General features: G+C 35.3%; 1 protein-coding gene across 1 annotated transcript in view; it reads left to right on the top strand.

Moving 5' to 3' along the window:
- CDH18 (cadherin 18, type 2) overlaps positions 1-14,448 on the top strand; it is a 64,299-nt gene extending 49,851 nt beyond the window's left edge. The window contains exons 7-11 of the mRNA XM_009868643.1: positions 1,977-2,113; positions 3,695-3,816; positions 5,215-5,332; positions 7,372-7,623; positions 13,891-14,448. Coding sequence (XP_009866945.1) covers positions 1,977-2,113; positions 3,695-3,816; positions 5,215-5,332; positions 7,372-7,623; positions 13,891-14,384 — 1,123 coding nt within the window. The 3' untranslated portion in view covers positions 14,385-14,448. The remainder of the gene's footprint in view (positions 1-1,976; positions 2,114-3,694; positions 3,817-5,214; positions 5,333-7,371; positions 7,624-13,890) is intronic.
- The last annotated feature ends 431 nt before the right edge of the window (positions 14,449-14,879 follow it).

A 14,879-nucleotide genomic window follows, 5' to 3' on the forward strand; every position in this document is an offset into this window, starting at 1 on the left:
TATCTTTTATGGACCAGAGAGCTATTGATGTTGAACTAGCTTAAATAAAGGATTTAAAAGTTCAGTAGCGCAAAGATTTTCAAGTATTAATAGCTGCAGGGAATTAAAGGATTAAAAGTGTTTAAAATATTTTTTTTTTAGAATCTGAATATGGGTGCAACACTTGTAAATAAGTTAAGGGAAACTGCTTGTTTCCTATGCCTAAAAATTATTTCTCTTCTTGTTTCATAAGAATTGTTTGTCATACTTATATTATTTATATTATGTATATTATTCATATTATTTATATTATGTGTATATGTATATGTATGTGTATGTGTATGTGTATATGTATATGTATATATGCTTTTCCTTCGTTCGTTCCTTCCTTCCTTCCTTCGTTCCTTCCTTCCCTCCTTCCTGCCTGCCTGCCTTCCTACCTTCCTGCCCTTCTGCCCTCCTTTCTATCACTTTCTTTTCCTTTATTGTCTTTCTCACCTCTCTCCTTCTCTCTTTCTTTTTACTGTTTTTCTAAGAATGATCTTTGGTTCTCCAACACAGTGATAGTGTTAATAATTGGGAAATCTAAGGTCTGGCAGGAGATTGAATCCCAGCTAAGGGGGCCTGCCAAAACTGACTGCACAGCAGAGGTGACAGGCAAAGTCTCTTGGGGAAACTTGCCAGCCACAAAACAGCTGAAGAACACTGCTGGCTAAATAAACAACAGTGCCAGCATGAAATAAAGTGAAGAATGAACTACAGCTAACATAAAATGAAAAAAAAAAAATATGAAAGAGGGATAGTCTTAGTTCATGAAAACTGCTGTTATTGTTGTTATTACAACTCTTTATTCTCTCTCTCATTGTGACATAACATGGTAAAACAATTCTAATTATGTAACACATCTCTGCTCTAAGATTTTGTAGCCAAGAGGGATAGATAAAAATACAGTAATAGAACAAAGTAGAAGCTTCTATATTACAAAAACAGAGCGGACAAATAGTGTCGTAAGATTATACCTGAGAAGGCCAATTTTTTTTAACTATCTTCCATAATTCTTTCCTTACATGTTGTTCAAAGGATTTAGTTAATGTTAAATCAATAATCTAATATATTGTCAGTGTGACAGTAATTGTAATGATCAGACTTGGCCTGATTTGGACATATTAATTCATTCTGAGTGTAGGGACAGGCTCTGAAGTACGAATTTGATGTAAACAAGAGTGCAAGAATCTGACCCAATATTAAACTGAATGTCAAGATTATTCCAGTTCTAAATCCAAGTCTACCTAATCAACTGTCCCTTTCTCTGAAAAAGGTTATAAGCAAAACACCCACAGGCATTTTGACCTTCTCCCTTATGCTATTTTCTGTTTGCTAAGGAGCTCATTTCTCCTTCTTAAAACAAATTTGGAGGTAAAAGATATGTTAAGCCAAAGAGTTCAGGGCATGAGCTTGTGTTTGTCTAATGACTAAAGCACCGGGAACTGGTGGTGATGACATTCAATCCCTTGACCTACTCTGCATCATCTCTCTTTTTTTCCCTTCCCCTGTAGCTCTGGGTGACTCCGAGGCTCTTCTGCTAATGATGGAAAGCTCTGTGTCAGTCTGCCCGCTCCCACAGGAGCAGTACACAGCTGGGACAGCCATGTAGCGAACTTCCAACTTGGCTTCTCCTTAGCTGGGGTTCAGGAGGATGATATTCTGTCAAAGTTTGCCTTAGAGCAGAAAGGAAGAAAGGAAAGAGAGGGGAATACCTATAAACTCATTTAAGTGGACATTGCAGCAACAGAACTCACCTCTCCCAGCACAGGCCGCTGCGTAACTCTCTCACGTTTACATGTGGCTTTGGCTTCTCTGAACACTCCAGAGAAACTGGAGAAAACAAATCTGAAAATGGGGAAACCGTGGAAACTCTTTCTAATAAGAAAACAGTGATACATTTTACAGGCCTTAATTGAACATGAATCAAAAGTTTTCTGTCATCCTTCACCTAGGTACTCAATAGATCGAAACACAGACCTGGAGAGGTATTTCAATATTGATGCCAACAGTGGAGTCATTACAACTGCCAAATCTTTGGACAGGGAAACTAATGCTGTTCACAACATCACAGTTTTGGCTATGGAGAGTCGTAAGTAGTGATCAGAAGTTTTCATTGGCTGCTTATGTGTAAAAGTTCATTCTTGGTTGTCATGAGCTGCATTCAGAGAAATTATGAGAGTTTAAAACCATGACAGATAAAAATAACTTCTTCATCAATGTGAAAGAAACCTGTGTGATAAAAATTAAGAAATACAACAGATTAAATATTTGCTCTTTCCTTTGTCTCATACCTTGTGTAGTCTTTTGACTTCTAAAAAACAAGTACAAAGGAAGATGAAATATGCTAAGTCATCAGTATTAGACCAAGAAAAAGTGATAAGGAGTATAGAGAACAGTTAGGCTATTTTAGTGATGGCACTCACTTAGAGTTGATTGCTCTTGGTCAGCCACAGCATTCTTAAAAGATATGAAGGAAAGGGGATGTGAATGCTTATGCGGTTTCACTTTTCTGACTCTAAGGTAAAACTGTAGAGGATATTTTGTACTTGTGGGTTTTTTCTGGTGTAGGATGAAAAGTGTTGAAGAATCAAACCCTTCGAGTGCATACAACAAGAATTCTCTTAATGCGTATTTAAACCTGAACTTGTTCAGCTCTAATTACACTCTATGAAAAAAAAAATTCCTTTATATTTAATGAATTTATTTCTTCAAAGTTCATCCTTATTACTACTCTACGGGGCTGTGATAATAAAAAAGTTATTGGTTCTCTAGCCTGCCATTTTAAAAATCCTCACTTCTTGCTTTCAGTGAGGTTAATTTAATGTGTAACCTGAAAGCTAACATTTGTTCATTTCGTGTCTGTATGACTTCATCATGTATTCTCAGGAGTAAAATTTTGGTCTAGGAGGCCAGCATGGAAAACAAAAATTTTCCTGGGTAGTAACAAAACTTACAGGGTAGCCAAGGGGCATACCAGACACAAGTGAAAGTCTAGGAGCACAGTGCTTTAATTTATGTTCATGACCTGCTTGTTTTCAATAAGCTTATATCAGCAGAAGAAAATGTTGGTATCAGAATTGCTTAGTCCTCTGCTACTTCACACGTGGAATAAAAAAAACAAAACTAAAAACACTCTGTGAGCAACATTTGTTGTGTATGCACTTTAAATACTTTGCAATTTGCTTTTGAGTACAGCTTCCTCTTTGTCTGCTATACATAGCTGATGGAATTATGATTTTAACTTCTTAATTCTATGATTCTGTGATACCCTGATCAATCTGAGTTGCAACAAAAATATATTTAACTCATAATAACTGTGCTATTTCAAATTTAGTGCTGTTCTGGCTAACTATACCCCTCAGCAATAGTTTTACATCATCTTGCTCTTTTCCTTCCTCTGATGTGATTCAATGCTGTGATTAGTGAGTCAGATTTTCTGTTTATCCCTGAGAGTAAAGTCTTAGTTTAACTGAAGTAGTTTGAAAACATAAACATAGTCTCCACTAGGTCCAGAAGATCAAACCAAGAGCTTCCTTTGTCTTTGTAGGTGGGGTTGTAATTGATTTGACATGTATATGCAAAAGAAGAATTTGAATGAAAAATGCACTAACCCAAAGACTAACTTGCAAGGAGCTCTTCTTGATTGTTTTGTTGGCTTCTTTTCCTATAGAGAATCCAGCACAGATTGGGAGAGGCTATGTAGCCATCACTATCCTTGACATCAATGACAATGCCCCAGAGTTTGCCATGGAGTATGAAACAACTGTCTGTGAAAATGCTCAGCCTGGTCAGGTATGGCTAGACAGTTTTTTTAATGTTTGTTTTTATTAGATAGGCAGCCTTTCCGTATGAAAGCCTGCCAACTTCAAGATAAAATATAATCAACTTATAGCAGTAAAAATGACACTTTGGTGTGCAGTACAAGCAAATATTAACTAAACTCTAACATATTCACTGTGCCTCTGAAGAGAAAGATTCAGATGTAAAAATTAGTTGTTGAAGGTACTGTTAAAATCTCTGGCTTTCTTACTGATATAACTGACATATTTTGCCAAACTCACTTGATTTTGAATAAGATTAGGGATGCATACTTCCTCCTAATTTTGCTAGGAAGTGGGGAGTCAAAACATGAGTACACACTTCTATTTCCCTGAGGAAGTACGGGCCATAAGGCCACAGTTTTATTAGGGAGATGTATTCCTACCATATTCCCCAGAGTTTTTAACTTCTCAAATCACTTCAAGAACTCCTAGGCTAAACTAAAAGTGTCTGGTGTTGTTTGTCTTTGGTATCTCTCATATTTGGACTTTTCTTCTCTACTTCGTATGACCTCAGAAAATATATATATTTTATCATTCTCTCGTCTCTCTTCCAGAAAACTAGTAGACGTTTCCCCCACATAAATCCAACATACTCTCTGAGAGACTTTACACTTTTGTACCTTTTTCCCAGAACATATGTTTATTGCACATTTCAAAATCACAGCATAATTTAAATCCTTAACAGAAAAGACTACAGTTATTAGCTTGTGTTCATGAGAAACACAGAATATTCATTTATTTGAGTACTTGTTTATTTTTCCTATGATATAGTCAGAAGTGTTAGCTCTGAGTATTCATTCTTTATGGATTTTAAGCAATGGTGACGCTTTCTTTAGAGGCAGATTTTGACAGAATTTTAGAAACAAAATTGGAAAAAGAACAATAATAAAAATGAAATACCAGAAAATACTAATATATTTATGACTTGACTTTTTATTTTTCATTGTATTAAAAAAGAAATAATTCCTGAATTAAAATCCTCAAAAGCATAATTGTCTCCTTGCTAAAGCTTACAATATTGATTGCAGCCACTGATAACTACATTAAGGGCCATCCAGAAGACATACTTTTTCCATGGCTATGCAGTTTATACTCCAAGCTCGGTGAATGACAGGCCCTAACTTTCTCACAAGCCCTGCAGATCTTTGCTTTTGGCCAATAAAGTTGATATGGGGAAACTAAAGAGCCAAGTCACATTTTAATTTTAATAGTGGGTGTACAGGCCTGGGAGATCAGAAAACCACAACAGAATGATCAGGACTCAAGGAAGGTTTAAGACTTCGGTAGATAACAGAGGGGTTATACAATGTAATTGTATTTATGTTTCTTACCCTTCCTAACAATGAAACCATGATGTATCTCAAAACAGGTGATCCAAAAAATTAGTGCAATTGATAAAGATGACCCACCAAATGGCCATCAGTTTTACTTCAGTTTAACAGCAGAGGCAGCAAATAACCACAATTTTACACTGCAGGACAACAAAGGTAAGGACATTTTTATCTGGTAAATATTCACCACTAACACCTTTCATTCTGAATGTGTCATGCTGTTTATAACTTACGTAAACTTTTATTCTGGTAAGAACATAAACTACAATCAGCCTAAACAAAAAAACAATTTTATTTGTAGATTACTTGTCAAGGGAATGAAGCTGTTGTTTGAATCACTTAAAGCCTTGAGCCAAACAGAGCAGCTTCAAATCTTTTCCTTCTTTTTTTTTTATTTTCCCAAAAGTCACTCTTTCACATTTTTTCCGTGTATTTATAGGGTTTTATCTAAATTAGAATTTACCTTGGGGCAGTGACTGAAAAATGTCCAGGAATTCATGTTTTATTAATATAACTCAGGGCATAAAAATGAGTAAATTGATAGAGTTTTTCTTTTTTAGAAAAACATAGCTTTTCAGTAAGTGTACCACCTATTGAGGGATGCTTTTCGTAATGGAAGCTGCCTACAGTATTTACACAGACTTCTTGTGACTACTTCCCCAGAGACTTATACAAAGACTCCCATTGACATCACGTTTATATTAGTTAAAATATCTGAGAACATGCTTCTAATTAGTGTTCTCATTAGGTGCACCTTATACTACGGCAGCTGGGCATGTATCAGTCAGTTTAGCTATTAGCTGAAGCAAATAGAACTAAATAGACACTGTGTTACTATTGCATTGCTCTTCTACGGATCAGTACTAAATCAGAACTACAAAGTCATCCTTACTAATAAAACAAGAAAAGCAGACATATGGTGTACTAAAGGGTACTGTTTGTACAGAAAGACTGAACAAAATTCACTAAGTATAACATATGACCTAATAAAGTTCTCTCGCACAGCTATTTATTGCTTTACTCCGCATGTACTTACTGACATACTTAATGTTCTTTATATGAGCAACTTAGAGTTCAGAACTAAAGACTGTAATAGTAATAATGACTAAAATAATAAAAAGATATTAGAATAAGACTCTATTCAGGAATATGACATGGTTACAAATACTCTAAAGTATTTAATGAAAAATGGGCCCTCTTCCAGACAACTTATAATTTAGGAAAAGTAGTAATAGGCTTTTGCAATGCCAGTAAAATCAATGAAGTCACAAGACACAGCAGCAGTTACCTCTTTCAATGTTAGTTATTTTTATGCATATCTCATATGTAGCTGTATGAAGAAGTGCTTGCATGTTTTTCCAGGCAGGTGATAATAGGTGTCACAATAAGATAACTTTACAGGACTATCAAAATATCTGTCTATATGTAGATAGATAAGTAGGTAGATAGATAGATAGACAGACCGACCGACCGAGTATTTCTATACATTCTAGGAGATGTAACTCCCTACCTCTCAGGAGCTGTCAACCTGTATTGAACACAGTGAGTTTTGCACAAATTTTCTGGAACACGTGGACCTTTTTAATCACCCAGCTCAGAGCAGCATTAAACCACACATTTTAGACTGATTATATTAGTCATCCTGACTCTCAGATGAGACTGAAAACAAGTGCATGTCTTTGTTACACGTGCAATTACCTGTATTTGTGCACCAACTGAACTTTTTTTGCATTCAAAAAGTATTTCATTGATCTTCAGAACTTATTCTCCTGTTAATATATTCATCCTTTCCATTCATGTGATATCTATACCTGTAAGTAATTGAAAGAGATATTTGGAAATTAGACCTGAAATAAGTATATAGATACTTTATCTGATTACTGAAAGGCATTTCTTTCTTTTTTTATAATGAATTCATCTTCAACTGTCTATCAAGAGTGTGGAACTATGAGCTTAACTAAAACCATATAGACTTTGGCAATTTTCAGTTTTCCATGGAAAATAGAAATCTCGTTAATTTAGGCATCATTTCTCAGCTGATCCTTTCTCTGCAGCTTCAAAATATATGACTGAGAAAGATAAACTTGCTGAAATAATATAAAAGTGTTTATAGTCTGTTAAGTGAAAGACTTTTATAGGCTTGTGTTTTAGAAGTGTCATATATTTTATATTTATCTTTTTATTCCTTTATCTAGATAACACTGCAACAGTATTAACCAGAAGAAATGGGTTTCGAAGACAGGAACAGTCTGTTTTCTACTTGCCAATATTCATTGTGGACAGTGGATCACCTTCACTTAGTAGTACTAATACTCTCACCATCAGAGTCTGTGATTGTGATGCAGATGGTGTTGCTCAGACATGCAATGCAGAAGCGTATATCTTGCCTGCAGGACTTAGCACTGGAGCCCTGATAGCAATATTGGCTTGTGTCTTGACGCTGCTAGGTATGTCTTCTTTCTCTTACCCTTGCTTTCCATTCAATGTACTGTAGCAATATATGTATATGTATATATGTATATAAGCTTCAATATGCCACCCCATACAGGGACGCCTGACATTCCAGGTAGAACACTATTTTGTATCATGAGGCACATAAAATTTTTAGTTTTGTGATTTTCAAGTTCAGAAACTTCGTTTCTATGTCAGGCTGCCTCCAGGTAATTGTATGAAATAATAGTGAAAAAAAAAAAGATCACTTGCATGAAAAGAAATATTAAAGAGATAGGTAATGCAGAAATGGAAGGAAATTATTGCCAAAAGATTTAATAAACATTTTTTAAATATCTTTTTTTTTGTAGTAGCATTTCTAGGCCATTTATAAACTCAAATGAACTTTATTTGGACATGAAGCTAAATGGTAGAGTTCAAGAAAGTTTACAAAAGATTATCTCATATCAACTGGCATTGCCATCAGTGGAAAAACACCTCTTTGAAATTTCAGTTCAGTGTACTTAAGAAGAAAAGTTCTGAAATGATAGCAATTCACTTCATCCCAAATTGAAATGTCACCATTTCTGTTATATATAAAAAGGGATTTTCTGAAGATGATGTAAAAAACTACTGTAGACACAATGGAGCTTGGACTGGGAAGAAGTTTTCTTAAGTAGGAGTCATTATGTCTCTTGAGTGGAGAACAGCATGTTACCAGTTAATAACTTGCTTATTCTACTCAATACACCTGAGTTTTTCTTCTGGTCATTTTTAGAGTGTGCCGAACAAACATTTGGTAAAGAATTGAGGATAAGTGTTTGAAAAATGGGCTGTGCACTGTAGAGAAATCTTGCATATGACCACCTTACTGCCAAAGTTCAAAGAATTGACTTTCCAAATTCAGCTTTCTGAATGCATCATGACTCTTTTTCCGAATGGATATTTGTATGTGCTGTTATCACTTCCAACCTCAACCGTTCCTTTTGGGCACAGTTCAAAGCTGCGGGCGCCGTTTAGTCTTTATTTGTATGCTAACTCTGTTTTTGAGTTCTGAACTTTGGTGCTGTGTCCTGCTGCTGTGTTGTTCCCAGCCAGGTGCCAGTCTTCACAAGGAAGATGTGCCTAAGCATCACTCCTGCCTAGTGAACCCAAATCAAGTGTTGTTGTTGGTCCCAGACCCTTCTTCTCTTGTTTGTTCCTAGAAGACATTTTGTGGGATCAGCTGATAGGAATTTACATTTTCCTTCTTCTTTTTTTCCTTTTCACATCTATTTCTGAAGATCCATTAGCACAGCATAAAAACAGGCTTCAATGTTGGCAAGTTGTTCCAGGGCTGGGACCAAGGGATGCAATTTTTCATATAAGAGTTTATCAGTGAAAAGAGGAGACAGACTACCAGATCAGAAGTTTTTGCTGACCCAAGATTAACATGGAGTGCAAATTCAGTCACATTCATCAATGGGATGTTGCCAGTTGTTGAGATCTCAACGTGAGTGCCAGCTGTAAAGTTGTGGAGGCATGAGATTTGCATAAATGTCATGGATACATACATTCTGGCACTCATATCTTGAATTCACAACAAGTTTTTGCCTTTATAAAGCTAGTACGATGTACTTCAGTATTTCTTCTTACCCAGTACTGCCTTTTTTCTAATAAATAACCATTTGTCTTGACCACAGCTCAAACTGTCTTGGTGGGATTTCTTAGCATTATTATTTTTACTGATGCTAAAAAGGAAGAATGTTACTAAATAATCCAAATTAATTATAATTGCATATAACATGGACTAGACTGTTTTTTCAAACCAAAGAAAGTTTTAAAAACCCTATACCAAAATCTTTTTTCTTTCTCATATTGACTGATGGAGATTAAATTCCACAAGAAACTTCCAGTTCTTTATTAATTACTCAAAAAGCTTTATAATTATTCACTCTACAGTGGGGCTACACTTTAAGGAAAATAATAAAGTGCTCGTAATTTATTCTATAAAAAGCATATATTCATTTTAAAGTAAGTGGGAATTTTTTAACTTCTCTGAAAATTATATGGTAATTTAATTCAATGTAATTTGCTTTTCAGTTAACATCTTCCAGACACAATAACTGCTTTTGTAACAAGTGTTTAGCAGAAAATGTGTGCATAAATTCACACACAAAAAAGAATGCCTACCTGTAGATAATCAAGTAACGTTTGAGAGGTTAAAGATTTTCTTTGCATTGAACCAATGGAAAGTTAGATCAACATCATACTTTTTGGTATTTTTTATCTTCTGTACTTCTGAATATAATCTATTAGTACAACATATTTTCTCAGAAGCATTAAAGAAATCCTCCTGTTAGTGTGGTACTAGAGTTTACAAGTTAATAATGCATTGACTAAACTTCAAAATACAGATCTACATTATTGTTATTTTTTCAATTGAAAGGTAAGAACTTTATTAATATTGTCCCGATACCTACCAGAACAGAACTAAAACAACACACATAATTGTTTGCTTCATAAACAAGAAGAAACAGTCCTAGTCATAAGGATCTTATTCTCTGAATAGGTAAAATGTGTACTGAATGTGACTATGTACTCTGTGTGGGGTTTGGTCTTGCGGTTTTAGAAGTGATGAATCTATAACTGTTTTAATTTGCGAGTATCCTAATTACATCATTTAAAAGGTGGATGAATATGCAACGCAGAGGTTGTTTTCTGAAACTTATCTGAAACTGAGTGTATTAGGCTCACTCAGTGGGAGCATTTAAAGGTTTCAGTCACATTGCAAATATCAGTCCAAACTGATTAAACAACAGTTTTAGATGAAGCTCATTAACAGGGAATTAAATGCAGGTTTCCTAAGTCTTGACCTCCATAATTCCCAAATCTCATCTGACTGCACTGGCGACTGCAAGGTATAAATAGGTTGTTAGTGTGCTGCTTAGATGGCTGAGCATTTCCAGTCTTCAGCTTTATGAATCATGACACACCTGAGGCATAAACCAGTGTGCAGATCTGCTCATAGCTGATGCGGCTTATTGCTGTAGTAAATGCAGGCTTAGGGGTGTAGCGTATACACGGCGTGATAATGCGTGTGATTTAGCTCTGTCCCTTACTGTACAGCTCTGTGTGTAGTCCTCTCCCTCAGGTTGTCTCAGGGCTTTTATGGCTTCCTTACAATTATGTCACAGTCACCTGGAGTATAAAAGAAAAGATTAATACTAAACCAGAGGAACATGCTCAGGTGACCTAAACCTGACTTTTTACCAGATCGTACCAAAATGGAAATTTTGTAATAATTCCATAAAGCACACTGGAAAATGGCAAAGAAAAAATCTGCTCTTGTATTCAAAGGAGTTTGCTTAAAGACTGATTTAAGTGAACTGAAACTGCTGATATCATTGCATCTGTACTGACACAAGGATAAAACTCTGTGTTACCTAATATAAATACAGATGACATTTTCTCTTGGCTCTGGAACCTCTTAAACAAAATGAACATTTCTAACAATTCAGGTAAGTCAGAACAAAAAGGTTAGTTTAGATCTATCCTTATTAGCTCTGTTTACTTAGTTTTTATAATTAGTTACTTCTGATATTTACTGGTGTATTCATTTGTTAAATCAAGTATGAAATCAGTATTGCTATTTCATCTCTTTAGCATGAGTTCAGTGTCCCAGTATGGAGCCAAACTAGTGGCCTCAATGTGCAGTACTTATTTTTCTAAGCTTTTCCATTCTATTATTTCTTCTCTAAAAAGCATAAAATTAGGTTTTCTAGATGTTCAGCTGTTCATTAATTACAGACTTAATCTCTGCTTTGTGATAAATGTTGGAAAAAAACAAACCACCATGACTTAATGAGAAATGGATAAGCTTTAAAACCATTTGCAGTTGATTTAGATATCAGCAAAATTTGTTTTAGGCTTGTATTCATCTCAGTCTACAATGCAGCTAAAGCTTTGTTCATTTAAAAGTTAAACATTATTGTTCATAGCTATTGGAAAGTCTAGAAATTAACAATCTCATAAAGCCATCTAAATGCTAAAATATTTAACCCTTAGAAAGACTCTCTATTTTTTTTTTGCTTCAAGCAAGTGTGAGATGTACAAGGAATACTATACAAAACATTGATTTTATCTTGATTTTTATTGTACCTTTAGGCAGACCTGCCTACTAAGTTTCACGGTCTTCACTTATTAGCAGGTATTTAAGTTTCAAAATGAAGTATGTTAAGAGAAACAGTGGTGTGAAAACACATGTACACTTGAGCAAAGGAAATTTTTAGCTGCTTACTAATATGGTTACAAAAACTGTGGCAGTAAATGTTAAAAAATACATAGAAAGTTATGTCAATAGCAATCATGGCTTAAATGTATAGTCGTACTGTCAGCAACCTAACTCGTCTTTCACTTTAAAATATTTTTTGTCATAGAAGTATGGAGTGGAGTGCAATAGTCTCTGTGATGACAATATTACATTCTCTGCTGTATAATTTACAGCTCAATTTGTATTATACAAATATCAGAATGTTTTGAAATTTCGCAAAAGCCACTTTAAAGGTCAAAATTTTATATTGTCAAACTGCTTATGTAAATATTCTTCAAAGCAGAATGCTCCAAACTAGTGGCTTCTGAATTCAATACATAAAGCATTAATCAGGGAGATGCCAGGGGCAAAAAAGCAAGGGAGTGATGCTGAGGCTTCGGTAATACAGAGTCACAAGGCATCTGTTAGTAGATGTATCATTAGATGTGTGCCTGGTAGCTACTGAAAAAGGAGAAAAAAAAAATTACCTAATATAATTGTCAAAAACTTGAGAAAAAAAAATGAACTTGTTTCAGTTTTATTTTTAGACATGGCTCCAGAGGAAAATAAAAAGAATTGCAGAAAATGTGCCTTTAAAGTCATCTTGCTTTAGCCAATTCCAAATAGTACCATAACATCTGTAGACATATGATACATTTTTCTGGATGTACAGTCTCTGAATGACTGGTTTATTTTAACCATGTGATCCCAATATTAAATCATGCCTCACAATGACTAGATTGATACTGATTTTAAAAATTCCTTCATGAAAAGCAGAGCTTTCCAGAATGGCAGCTGTACATCATACGATTTAAGGAGGCCACTTTTAAGACTACCTAGAGTAGCTCAAACTTAATTTTATCTATACCAACTTTTGCTTTTCCAGATGTTTCTACAGCATTTAGTTGGCAATCAAAGTACTGTAAGAAAAGATTGTAAACCTTAGACATATGAATGCATATAATCACATATTCTTAAGATTAAAAATAAACATAAAATCAGAAGAGATTAATTGAATGTGGAATGGCACTTTTCAACGTACTGTTTTACAGTCACAGTGATGCCTGCTATTTTCTAGGAGTATCATTAACTCAGCAAATGTTATCCAGATGCTACAATATAGTATTAATCATTTTCTAGGAGGATGATTCACACTCCATCATGTCCTACAGATGGCTGTAGTATTCATATTACTGGTTCCATGTTTTGTGTGTATTTCTCTACCAAAACTGTATTTGAACAAGAGGAGCCTTGAGTTAGTTTTTCACAGTTATTTTGGCTGTCACTGCAGTTTAATATTACCTTTCAAGCCAAAAGAAATTTTAAGGTTTAAATTTTTTTTAAAAAAAAATATTACACATCTAGCACTGACTGATCCAGTAAAATTCAGCTGTTAACAGTTCTCCTTAGATGTAATTCATAAACCTCAAGCCCAATACTACGCACTTTATAGGAAAGTGAGGTCTTAGAGATACTTTCAATCCGTGAACTAAGACAGTCTTATTTTACACATTGCGTGACAGTGCAGTGTTCTCCAATCCATGACTTTTTAATTTTTCTTTTTTCTTTCAACAGAGATTGGCAATATACTTTAATTTAGTCACTTGCCAAACCATGGTTGTTAAATTCTGTTCAGTTACTTTATAAATGTGCTTTTATCACTTGGGCAATTAAGAGTTCAGGAGAAGGTCTTTTTTTATCTCATGGCTGTGAAGTTGTAATAGTCAGACTGAATCAGTCCTAAAATTTATGTTTAGCAGGCAGCATGGGATGTTGAATCAGAGATGAAGGTGCTAATCCACAATGGTTTTGGATTAAACCTCTGAAAAGGTTATGGTTTAAAAGCTGTTTCAGAACCTACTAGGTTTCAAATCTAACTGCATAAATTGCCTGCTATTTCCTTGGGTCTTTGCCATAAAAATTAATTTCCATTGCTAGGAAAAATATGAGGAAACTTCAGCATTGCTAAAACTCCAGTCTTTCTGTGTTCCAGTTCTTGTCTTGCTGATTGTCACCATGAGGCGACGGAAAAAAGAGCCCCTCATTTTTGATGAAGAGAGAGATATCAGAGAGAACATTGTCAGGTATGATGATGAGGGTGGTGGAGAAGAAGACACAGAGGCTTTTGACATGGCTGCCTTGAGAAACCTGAACATCATCAGAGACACCAAGACCAGAAGGGACGTGACACCTGAGATTCAGTTCCTGAGCAGACCAACTTTTAAAAGCATCCCAGATAATGTCATTTTTAGGGAGTTTATCTGGGAAAGACTAAAAGAAGCTGACGTGGACCCCTGTGCGCCACCTTACGACTCCCTGCAGACATATGCATTTGAGGGGAATGGCTCGGTGGCAGAGTCACTCAGTTCTTTAGATTCAATCAGCTCAAACTCTGACCAGAACTATGATTACCTCAGTGACTGGGGCCCTCGCTTTAAAAGGCTTGCGGATATGTATGGGACTGGGCCAGAGTGCTTATACTCATAGCCTTGGAACCTTTCTCTGGAAATGCACTGAAGAATACTAAAACAGAAAACTCAACCTTACAGACTGAAGAAAGTTGTAAATATTTCTCCATTTTTAACCTTTTAGGTTTTTTTGCCTTGGTGGAACATATCTTCATTAGACTTGTCCTAGGGACTGCACTGACCACACAGAATATGAGCATTTGGTGGCATTTTTGATAAAAAAAAATGCTCAGCCACATTCAAATAGATAGCAACCCTCCGATACCTGCAGAGGCAACTCACTTTCAAGAGTATGTGATGCACTGTGACCTCAGTGAGCCAGTGATACTCTGTAGATGCCTTCACAGTATTGCTAGAGCACAGAGTCTCTGGTATAAATGTAAGAAGAAACAAATTTACAAATATAGTATATTATTCAATAGAACATGAAAATATATAGTATTTACAGGTGCAAAGTTTTTTTTTAACAACTCTTATTTACACTGATGCATGGAGCTTGCTAGGCCAAAAGCAG

Source organism: Apaloderma vittatum, unplaced genomic scaffold (assembly GCF_000703405.1).
Source record: "Apaloderma vittatum isolate BGI_N311 unplaced genomic scaffold, ASM70340v1 scaffold4784, whole genome shotgun sequence".
Lineage (NCBI taxonomy): Eukaryota > Metazoa > Chordata > Aves > Trogoniformes > Trogonidae > Apaloderma > Apaloderma vittatum.